Source organism: Lemur catta, chromosome 15, assembly GCF_020740605.2.
Source record: "Lemur catta isolate mLemCat1 chromosome 15, mLemCat1.pri, whole genome shotgun sequence".
NCBI lineage: Eukaryota > Metazoa > Chordata > Mammalia > Primates > Lemuridae > Lemur > Lemur catta.
The window spans coordinates 44,678,609-44,691,049 of NC_059142.1; the positions used below are offsets into that span (position 1 = coordinate 44,678,609).

The window sequence follows — 12,441 nt, forward strand, 5'->3', positions numbered from 1 at the left end:
GAGATAGGAGGATCACTTGAGCCAGGAGTTTGAAGCTGCAGTGAGCTACGATGATGCGTGCCACTGCACTCTAGCCAAAGTGACAGCGAGACTGTCTCAAAAAATAAAAATAAACAAACTTCTGTGTATCTCACACCAGACACAAAAACTCAAAATGAATCACAGATCTCAATGTAAAACCTAAAGCCACAAAACTTCTAAACACAGGAGAAAATTTTTTATGACCTGTGTTAAGCAATGTATGATTTCTTAGATACAACAGCAAAAGCACAGTACATAAAAGAATGGGTAAATTGAACTTCATCAAAATTTTAAAGAAAATCTGTTTTTCAAAAGACATTGTTAAAATGAAAAGACAAGTCATGGACTAGGAGAAAATCTTTGGAAAGCACATATCTGACATCTAAATATCTAAAGAACTATCAAAACTCAACAATAAAAACCAAGCAGCTCAATTTAAAAGGGTGGTGGGAGGGGAATTTCACCAAAGATGACACATGGATGGCAAATCCACATGAAAGATACTTTCAGCACATCATTAGTCATTAGAGAAATGGAAATTAAAACCAGAATGAGATACCACTATATACCTATTAAAACATCTAAAATTAACAAGATTAACCATACCAAGTATTAGTAACGATATGGAGCAACTGAAAGTCTCATACACTACTGGTGGGAATATAAAATGGCACACACACTTTGAAAAACAATCTGATAGTTTCTTTAAAGGTTAACCATAACTCTGTCACATGATTCAGCCATTCTCCTCCTAGGTATTTATTTCCATACAAAGACTTGTACATAAATGTTCATCATAGTTGTATTTGTCATAGTCAAACATTGGTAACAACCCAAATGCCCATCAATAGATGGATGAACACATTGTGATAATATTCTTACAATGGAATACCACCAACAATGAAAAGAAATGAACTACACATGCAACAGGGACAAATCTCAAAATTATGTGGGTATAAGAAACCAAACATGCTGTAACAAAAATACCATAGAAAAAGAAAAATGAAAGAAAAATAAAACAAAAAAGAGCCCATAACATATGATTCTGTTTATATAAAACTCTAGAAAATGCAATCTAATATACAGTGACAGAAAGCAGATCAGTGTTGGCTGAGGATGGGGTATTTTGTGGGTTGAATTGTATCCCCCAAAATATATTTTGAAGTTCCAACTGTGGTACCTGTGAATGTGACCTTATTTGGAAATAGGGTCTTTGCAGATATGATCAAGTTAAGAAGAGATCACATCCTGGATTAGAGTGGCCTTAAATCCAACAGGCAGTGTCCTTATAAGAGGAAATTTTAGATGTGGACATACAGGAAAGAAGACTATGGGAAGACAGAAGACAAAGACTGGAGTGACAGGTCTAAAAGCCAGAACACCAAGTTTTCCAGAAACCACCAGAAGCTAAGAGAAAGTCATGGAACAGATTCTCCCCTCAGAGTCTCCAGAAGGAACCAACCCTGCTGACCGCCTTACTAGCCTCCAGAATGTAAGAGAATGAATTTCTGTTGTTTTGAGACATCCAGTCTGTGGTATTTTGTTACAACAGCCCTGGGAAACTAATACAGGGTGGAAGCCCCACAAGGAGGGACAGGAGGAGAAATGACAAAGGGGCAGGAGAAAGCATTTGGGGGTGATGGATATGTTCAACTAGCTTCATTGTGGTGATGGTTTCACAGGTATAGACTACGTGAAAACTTAAACTGCACACTTTAAATATTCAGCTTATTGTATGTCAATTATATTTCAATAAGGCTAATTAAAAAAAATCCAGGGACATCAAGCCTATTCACAAAGCCTTGGATAACAGACTGTCTCTAAGATCTGCAAATGGAAAAGGCGGCTTAAAGCTGAAGGACAAAACTGACAGAAAATCCTTCTGGGATGGATGCAGCTATCCTGGAACTATCGCTTCTGATGCACTCAGGGAAAAAATCTAACTACCCAATAATGTGGCTCATCTCTTTATGTGTGCCAGGGTGCAACGGACAGTTATGTAAGAGCCGATGTCAGTGCCAGCCAGGAAATAGTGGGGGTGCTGCTCTGCTACCCTTTAAGGCCTCTGCCAATGTCCAGAGACATAATCAAGCAATCGAATGATTTTCTTGAAATCAAGTGAATCTGATAAACAGAGGAAAGACTCAAATTGTAAACCCCTTGCCACAGTCATCATTTACCAAAAAAAAATAAGTTTCCTACAATGTCAGTCAAAGGAAGGGAAATAGTGTTAAAGGAATCAAAACAAGAAGCGGGTAAAAAAACTTTCATAGTCAGATTGACCGGGTTCAAATCCCAGCTCTAGCAAATTTTTATGTACCTCTGAACAAGTTATGTAACTACATGAAGCTTCATTTTTCTCACTGGTGAGAGGGAAGCAGCCTAGGATTGCAATGCAGATGACATGAGATGGTGCTTAACCAGCACTCAAAGCATAAGAAGTGCATTGTAAATGTTAGTTATTATAACTACTACTAAGATAGTTAACTGGGTTAAAAAAATCATGCTTTTCAAAGTACGAGAAATTTAAAAACTGACTAAAAATGATTTTGTAGAAGAATATGCCGCCTTGGCAAAGTTATTTATTGAACCCTAGTGACAATGTCTTGCAGTAGTTTAACAACACTGTGCCCTGCCATTGACAGATTATATGCTGAGGCTTTGCACAATCTTCAGAACATCAAAAACATTCCTTTGAAGAGAATGATGACAATAACATTACATGAGGGATTCATATAAGAGGTAAGGGCTGAGGGAGATAAATGCATCTGCATAAGAAACGCTTTTTTAAAAAAGTCAAACATGATGTCCTAAAACACGCATTTATGTTATCAGAGGCCTAGCATACACTTCTATTAATAAGTAGTAACTTCTCTTGTTGCTTCCTCCCAAAATATTAATTCTCAATTCTTCTTAGTTTGACTACTATATTCCTCTCTAGAACAGTTTGCCCCACCACATCTTTATCTGGCTCAGGTAAGCACCCTCTACGTGATTACAACGCTACCAGCATCTCCCATTTCCTAAAAATGCTGAAACAGGAGAACACTAGCTAAAACTCAAAGTAATCTAAAAATACCTGTGAATGTTATATAAAAACATAATCCATACATCATAGCACCCTAAAATTCAGACTAAGGGTTAAACTAATTTCAATCAATTCAGAATTAGCCTGATAATAACAACTTATACTCTAATAACATTTTTTGCCCGAAAAAAATATTCCACAGAGAGAAAACCAATAAAAACCATATTAGATCTATCAAATAAGGTAACAATATATTTGACAGCATACATAGATTCAAAACTCTGCTAACACTCATCTAAAAAATATCCCAAAACTTAAAAATCTCTTAAAATAGAAATAAAACATTAATGGAAAAAAGTAACTTCTATCCAACATATCCTGGTAAGGATTAATAAATTAACTTTTTAACACTTGTGCCTTATGACTCTCTTTTTAAAACTGCAATTCAAGGTTAAAGTAGTTTTTTATATCTCAATGTAATAAATTCAGTTCCACATATTAGGTTTTATACCATGTCTGAATAAAATCTAAGTCTTATCACTTTTAATTATGATAAAAACTTTAATGCTGCATATAAAATAATTTTTATGTATTTTTGTCTAATACAACATGAATATAAAACCCAGGAAAGATTTATCAGGTTAGAGATTTTACTGATGACACTAGCAGTTACAGTTCTGAAATTTTGTCCTTAAAAAAACAGATATACAAATGCTTATGCTTCTTCATGGCACAAAAATTTACAAGTCAAAGATATTGAAGAGAGCAGCAAAATAATACTTCAATACAAAAATAAATTTCCAAGTGAAAACTTTTTAACTATCAATATCCATAAAGGGCTGGGCACAGTGGCTCACGCCTGTAATCCTAACACTCTGGGAGGCCAAGGTGCGTGGATCCTTTGAGCTCAGGAGTTCGAGACCAGCCTGAGCAAGAGCAAGACCCTGTCTCTACTAAAAAAAATAGAAAGAAATTAGCTGGACAACTAAAAATATATAGAAAAAATTACTCCAGCATGGTGGCACATGCCTGTAGTCCCAGCTACTCGGGAGGCTGAGGCAGAAGGATTGCTTGAGCCTAGGAGTTTGAGGTTGCTGTGAGCTAGGCTGACACCACGGCACCCTAGCCTGGTCAACAGAGTGAGACTCCGTCTCAAAAAAAGTATATATATCCATAAAGCTGTGAGGTAAAGCAAATGTTGGCCATATTAATGCAAACTAATAAACAGAATTGGAAAATAATAATTTTAAGAAAATAGTCAAATGTTCTTCAAATTACTTCCTGTCAGTTATTCCAACATTCAGAAAAGGCAACAAACATTTCTCACCATCTCACTCGTAGTCCTTCCTTCAGAACATTAATTTTTGTTCAGTTACTTACTACAACTAACTCTTCAGCCAAAAGACAGAAGATCTATAACTGTTCTACTGAAATGTTCCACTGGCAACATCAAGGCAAACTCCTGTTACCTAAAGAGATGATCCTGAGGGCAGGAGGTAAACAAAGTACACAACCACCTCTTGGAGCTTCTCTGGGCCTCCGAAAGAGCCCTTCTGGCTCTTCATTGTCGTTATACATTTGCCAAGTACTTGGGTATGTTATATACTAAAGAAGCAAAAATAAATGGGATATGGGTCCTCTTCTTAAGTAATTCAAAGTCTAGGAGGGGAAGCAGAAAGGTAAAAAAATGATACAAAAAACTAAAACAAAAGCACTCTGTAGAGAGCTTCAACATCTCATTTACTCCTTTTCACCCCAAATTCCAATTAGTTGCCCCCATATGCCACTTACAAAAATCCATGCACAAAAGTAAAATCCAGATGGGTTAAAGAGTTTACTGTAAAAGGCAAAATTATAAATGTATTAAAAACACTCATCTATACTTAAAATTTTAAAATATAAAGAAAACACTAGAAAAATGGGCAAAAGATATAAACAATTCTCATAAGAGTTGATACAATTGGTCAAGTAGACCAATGAAAAGCTGTTCATTATCAACAGACAATAGTCAAAAGATGTGAAGACACATCTTCACAAAAACAGGAAATCCAAATGGTCAATAAACCTATGAAAAGGTGCTCAACCTCATCAGTAATTAGGCAAATTCAAATTAAAGTCACAATGAGATACCATTAATCATCATCAGACTGGCAAAAAAAATTTTAAGTCCAAAAATGCCAAGTGCTGGCAAGATTCTAGAGCAACAGGAATTCATATACTGCTGGTAAAGGACTAAATTGGTATAGCTACTATAGAGAATACACCCTTACATACTAAAGTTGAAGATAAAAATATTCTATGATGTAGCAATTCTACCACTAGGCAAATACCCCAGAGTAGTGTTACTCAAAGTGTAGACTGCAGACCATACTTATTTTGCTATCTAGGCTGTTGATCCTAATGCACAGAAATAGTCCACACTTCTCTGTGTTTCTTCAGCTGCTTACTCATTGTAAGGCTTTTAAATACTAGTGACCCTCATTTTTAACCAAGGTTTTAGGATCTTCTATCCACAATAAGCTGAGATCTATTGACATAATGAGACTGCCAGTATAACTATATATATTTCAAAGAAGGAACCAAAGATATATATTTTAAAAATGCTTTCTCCTGTTATCCTAACAATTGGTACAGTTCTCATTTAAATTTTTTGCTTTACTTAAGCTAGCTCCAAAAAGATTAACAAAACAAGGATATTTTCAAAAGTCATCTTATAGTACTGTTTTGTTTGTTTTTAACATTTTAACATACCTGAGAACTTTACAAAAAATGAATGAGAAAGGTAGAGCAGGTAATATCATCATTCATTTAGAGAAGCTAAAGTGAATTATTGGGCGTCACAGTGAACCTTGTTCTCCAGATTCTTAGCCTAAAACCCTTGTTGCTATGCCACTGTCAGTGTTTTTGCAGGAACTGTTGAAAAAGATACTTTGCTACTTTGCTTGGTGATGAAGTTTCCTTTTCTCTCTTTTCTTCTCCTCTTCCTTAGAAGGCAATGCCAATAAGTAACGGAGTTAGAAAAACTTAAGCAGCTAGACAGAAAAGGAATGCAAAGGATGCAAATAATATACAACAATGCTCAGGATAGTGGTTTAACAGCAGACTGAAGCCAGAGTGCCTGGGTTTGAAGTCAGCTTGATCACTTACTGCCCGCCCGGTGACCTATGGGAAGTCGCTTAACCTCTATGCCTGTTTTCTCATCTATAAAAATGGCATTAACTAACACAGAATTTTTTCTGAGGATGAAAATTGCTAATATGTAAATTACAAAGAACACCTGGCACATAATAAGTGCTATTGAAGTCTTAGCCATTAATATTAATAATTTTGTGTTACAATGGCAACACAAAATTAGCCTGTTCAACTTCTACTTCGCCTGCCAAGCTATTGCCTCTGTAAAAGGCTCTCTTGATTATGCACCTTTGATACATACTCTTTTCCTACCATTTCAGGACTGGTTCCTACACACAGGAACACAGTGAGTTTAAATTACAATATTCATATCAGAGTAAAATTTGTCACACTGTTACATAAAATTTTACTCAACAAAAGTAAATTATAATTGGAGAACAGATGTTCTTTCACATTTATTATAAAAAGCACCTATCAGTTTCCTCTTGTTCAGACTCACATTTTAACATGTATTGTTTCAAAAACTTACTTTAAAACTAAATGCAAGTTAGCAGAGAGCCGAGGATCTGTAAATTGTGTTGTTCTGTTGTTATGGTCAACGAAATAAACTCTGCCTGTTGCGGTATTACGGATCTCCCATCCAGGAGGCAATGGACCAAGCTCTTCACAATTGATGTTGCTAAGATCCCTGCAAAAACAAATATAAAATAAAAAATACCTCATTGCTGGGCCTGCTGGGCCAAGCAAGTGTAAATGACACAGAACAATTCCATGAAGACTGAGAAAATGTATTGTTTCAGAAATTTGAGATGTTCAGCTGGAATCTTCAATTCCCAATAGCTTAACAAACTCACATATTCAAAACTCAATCTATAAATGGCTTAGAAAAACTTATCACATACCCTACACTTTTTGTAAGTTCCTAGGTTTTAATGTAGTACAGATTTTAAATTAATATAAAAGCAATCATAACATCTGCCAACATAAACTGTATTTCAATACTTGTTTGACAGAAAATATTGTTTTATAAGTGTCAGTGATATAAGGAATTAGTTTTCTAAAATTTCCCTTCAATCATTTTTCTTTACTATACCATAAAATTTGTGCAAATAAATGTCCATTCCATGATTAATTTTAAGCTCTACAACAAAGCAAAACTAGAAATGTTACTGAAATTATGTCACAGTATATTTTTTAAAGGATAACTGCTCCATTTTGAATTCTGAAATATGTAACACTAGTGAATGAAGAACTTGTTTAAGACACCTAAGGAATAATGCTCTAAGGGTGACTGCCACTATAAAAAGAGCTAAAAGACCTTTAATGAACCAAAAACCATTACATTCTTACATAAAATGTCTCTCTATACTATATGTAAGGGCAGGATTTTAGGATCTCAAAGAACGAAATAAGGAGCTTCCAAGTTGGTGAACACACTGAGGTGATGGTACAAGGTGGTGCACCCAGAGAGGGCATCAAGGCTCCTTGCCCTGCCCTCCATACCTTGCCCTAAGCATTGCTTCCACTTAGCTGTTCCTGAGTTATATTCTTTATAATAAACGGGGAATAGGATTGCAAATTTTTATCCTCCACACTGTTAGAACAGAATCTTCCAGAGTGACGCTTCCAAAGTGTTGAAGTTGCTGTTGTCATCCACTGAGAGAGTAAAGTCACTGCCATCAGTGACCCCACTGAGGCAGTGTATAAAAACGTATGATATGCTCAGGTCATTTCCAGCCCTAAATGAACATTTTAGGCTATCAGATCCATCTGTAAATACCAAAGAAATGACATACTCTGACCAAAGAAACTCAAACACCTAAGACAGTAAAAACTGTTTTGTGGTCCTCATTTTAAAAAAAAATAAAATAAAATGCAGCATGTCTAATGTAAATTTACTTATTTATTTTTTTGAGACAGAGTCTTGCTCTGTTGCCCTGGCTAGAGTGCCGTGGTGTCATCACAGCTCACTGCAACCTCAAACTCCTAGGCTTAAGCAATTCTCCTGCCTCACCCTCCTGAGTAGCTGGGACTACAGGTGCGTGCCACTATGCTAGCTAATTTTTTCTATTTTTTGTAGAGCTGGGGGTCTCGCTCTTGCTTAGGCTGGTCTCGAACTCCTGGCCTTAAGCAATCCTCCTGGGCCTCAGCCTCCACAAGTGCTAGGATTATAGTAGTGAGACACCGTGACCGATCCTAATGTAAATTTAAACTGTAACAGATAATTATAAATAATGACAAATTTCATCAAAATCATGTTTTAAACATTAAACCAGAAAAAAATTTTTCCTGAAATAATCTCTTAGTGATCACAGTAAAACACAATGATGGGCACATACCGGCACTCAGATTTGTTGAAGCAGTGATTTTGACTACTGCTATGGGTGCTCCAGGAGACTCTCCTGCTATAGAACTAAAGCTTAGGGGGCAAAACACACTATTTGAGACACTGCTAGTCTCAAAAGAGGTAAGGGAGAGTTCCAAATATCCTCCTCAAAAACAGTGAACTGAATGGAGCTGGTACATGAGTGGCAGGCAGGCCGAGGGGCAGACCAGCAGCAAGGCTGGGAAAGGAAACCTGGAACTTCCTCACTAAGCTGAGAACTCAAAGGGGGGATGAAGTGATTCCAGGAAAACTTCCTAAATTCCTACTTTAGGTCCACAGAATTCCAACTTAATTAGTTGGATCAAACAATAAACTCATAATCAAAGAAAACCAAACACTTCAGAAAGGAAAGCCACTATGACAGAGTCAGTAGGAACAATAAACCACAGAATTAGTCTCCCATGTACTGTCAGAGACCAAAAAGAGAGAATAGCTATGATATGTAATGTTTAAAAAAATAAAAAGGTATAATCACAAAGATGACCTACCAATGAGAGATTATTAGGAATGAATAGATAGAATTTTTTAATGGAACTTTTAGAAATGAAAAACAATTACTGAAATCAAAGAATGAATAATTCTACTGATATAATGCAGAATTTGCTTTTATATCATTTTATTTAGAATTTTATAAATCTAAAGTCATATAGGGAGAGTGCTAAAGCATTGATAAAAGCAAAAAACTGGAAGTAATCTTTATGTCTAACTGGAAACTGATTAAAGAAAAATGGAATGTTATACAGCCATAAAAATACAGATCTGTATCTCAAGACTACAGTTAGTATGCAATATAATGAATAACAAGGCATTAATCATTGTTTTAAAGAGAAATGCAAAACATGATGAAATGGGATTAAGCATACTACATATCTTTAAATACAGTTTGTTTTAAAGAGTCTGATTTATTGCAATTTTATAAATGCCTTTGAATAGTGATGATATTTTAATAGACTCTAAATATTTATAGTCTGCTTTGATAAAAGATTCTCCATATAAAAAGCATGTTTGCTAAAGGATCCCCCAAAAGATACAAATTTTTAAGATAATTTGGGGCATAGAGAACAAGAAAACAAAAAATAATCCAGACCATTACTTCATAGTCATTATTCAAAATACGTATCCATACTCAACATGAGATATTCTTAAACCTTTCTAGAAATCCCTAAGTCATTAATGAAAAACTGACACGTCTCCTCAAGAACAAGAGCCTATTACCAACAACAGTGCTGAAATCTATCTCAATTTCAACTTCTGTTGCCAGTTTACACACTATTCTTTCAATAGATAACTCAAGGTCAACTTTCTCACTATTGTACACCATTTAGTAAGAAATAATAATTTTTCTATACGTTTCCTATGAATGATTTTTAGTAATTTTATATTTTTTAATTAATATTAGTTTATTTTTTTGAGATAGGGTCTCACTCTGTTGCCCAGGCTGGAGTGCAGTGGCACAATCATAGCTCACTACAGCCTCAAACTCCTGGACTCAAGCCTCAGCCTCCTGGGTAGCTGTGACTACAGATGCATGCCACCATGCTGGCTAGTTTTTTTTATTTTTTGTAGGGATAGGGTCTCACTATGTTGCTCACACTAGTCTCGAACTCCTGGCCTTAAGTGATCCTCCCAGTTCAGCCTCCCAAAGTACTGAGACTGTAAGTGTGAGCCACTGTGCCCATCCTTGATTTTTAATAGTTTTAAAGAAAAGCTTATTGTTGACCTTCAACTTGATAAACAGATGCCAAAATATTTTTTACATAATTTATATAACAAAACTCTGATTTCTAAAAGTTAGGCCCTTGGATTTTTTTAGTAAGCTTAAAAAACAAATGTAGGGCCAGGGCCCGGTGGCTCATGCTTGTAATCCTAGCCCTCTCGTCGGAGGCCGAGGCAGGTGGATCGCTCGAGGTCAGGAGTTCGAGACCAGCCTGAGCGAGACCCTGTCTCTACTAAAAACAGAAATAAATTATCTGGACAACTAAAAAAATATATAGAAAAAATTAGCTGGGCATGGTGGCACATGCCTGTAGTCCCAGCTACTCGGGAGGCTGAGGCAGTAGGATCGCTTAAGCCCAGGAGTTTGAGGTTGCTGTGAGCTAGGCTGATGCCACGGCACTCACTCTAGCCCGGGCAACAAAGTGAGACTCTGTCTCAAAAAAAAAAAAAAAAAAAAAAAACAACAACAAATGTAAAATACCCTCCCCACTACTTTTCAAAAACTAACAGCTTATACTGCCAAGACACAGAACTGACAACCTTGATAGAGTAATTAATGATAGTACATTCTCTTGGTTGCCACCCTCAAAGGATGCTAATTAAGCTCTATAACAAGGTAGTAAAACATTTTCATTATGATAGTTTTATTTATAAATAGAGAGTATCAAAGCAACCTAAGATTAGCTAGTCACATCTGTTTTTGATTCAAATACACTGAGTATAAGCTTTAGGCAGGAAAAAGATCTCCAAACCTTCTGTGGGCTGTTTTGAGTTTGGAAGGGCTGTATTTTGGTTTTTGGGTTTGTTTTTGTTTTTTTTTTTTGCAGAGGAGGTAGGTAGTGTGCTTAATATATAAAATATGCTCATCCTACAAAGGTACATGTACACATACAAAGCTGATTTAGAATTTAATTTAGAATTCAAGTTTTGCAGCTTCAACCAGACTATGTGGTCCTTTGTACCTGTTCATTAGAAATAACTCAAAATAGCTAAGTAATGTTTGAAAAATTCATTATTTAATACTAAAATGTATCAAAAACATATTAAAGCACTAAATTGATTTGTGTTGTTCCATCCTCTTAAAGTTAAAAGATAACATTTTGATCAGTAAATGCAATGCCTGCAGTTCAAATATATAAGTTTAGGTATTTAAAATAAATATAATTGAGTTGAATTAGGCTGTTTTCTACAGTAATATGAAATTTTATTAAGGAACACATAAAAGAACACTGAATACATTTATATATGATTAAAATTTTTTTTAACCTTTAAAAAAAAAAAAAGCCTAACCAGAAATAAGAGTATCAATCCACTACTACCCTTTTTAAAGGGTATGTTTTTCCCCAGGTCAATTTTCAAACTCCTAAAAGACCCATGTTTTTACCCCATTTTTTAAGGGGGAGCAGGGGAAAAAGGCTGGGGTGCAATCTAGTGTGGGATTGCAGAGAAAATTAGAGACTTTCTACTAAACGTCAAACTGAAATGACTATTAGAAAAGAGCCAAACTCTTATATAAACTATTTTTAGAAGTTAAAGGTTTAGAAAAAACCAAACCAAAGAAATCCTACGTAAAATGGATAGTCAATGATATAAAGAGTACTTAAGATATGTTCTTACCTAGGCACTCTTGGATCGTGCCATGTGCTCACACCAGTCTGAGTATGTAAGAAATACACCTGACCTTGTTGCGTTGTCCTCTGTTCTGTAAAAGTAATCAAAACTAATAAAAAAAACATATTCAGAATGTCCAGATAAAGACAGCTATATACTAAGATGATATACTGTAGGGAAAAATCTTCAAATAACCAATCTATTTCATTACAAAAATGGCTTTACAAACTATTTGTTCTGTCCCTTGGAAACAATCTTATAAATGGTGATGAGGGTCAGAGGCCAGTTATATAAAAGCTAATTAAACTCATAATATGACTCAAATACTAAACATGTTGCAATGGAAAAAGAAAACAAGATTGTTACAATACCAATAATTAAACAAAAGAAAAGATAAAGAAATGATCTTTTATATGTGTTAAATGTGGAGACTGAGAAGAACAAAGGCTCAAAGGAAGAGGCTGGATGACTTTGGCAAGACTGGGGGTCACTTTCAGAAACTTTCAAAGGGTCTAGAGACTGATAATCCTTTTTTATTATGCCTAAT

At 35.4% G+C, this 12,441-nt stretch overlaps 1 protein-coding gene across 3 annotated transcripts in view; it reads right to left on the reverse strand.

Annotated features, from left to right (window-relative positions):
* Window positions 1-12,441, reverse strand: part of SMURF2 (SMAD specific E3 ubiquitin protein ligase 2) — a 100,674-nt gene that overhangs the window by 19,270 nt on the left and 68,963 nt on the right. For 2 of the 3 annotated variants that reach the window (XM_045525838.1, XM_045525840.1), the window contains 2 exons: window positions 11,901-11,985; window positions 6,711-6,869 (listed from right to left, as the gene is read on the reverse strand). In XM_045525838.1, the coding sequence (XP_045381794.1) occupies window positions 6,711-6,869; window positions 11,901-11,985 (244 nt within the window). The remainder of the gene's footprint in view (window positions 1-6,710; window positions 6,870-11,900; window positions 11,986-12,441) is intronic. The other variant, XM_045525839.1, reaches the window with a different exon arrangement.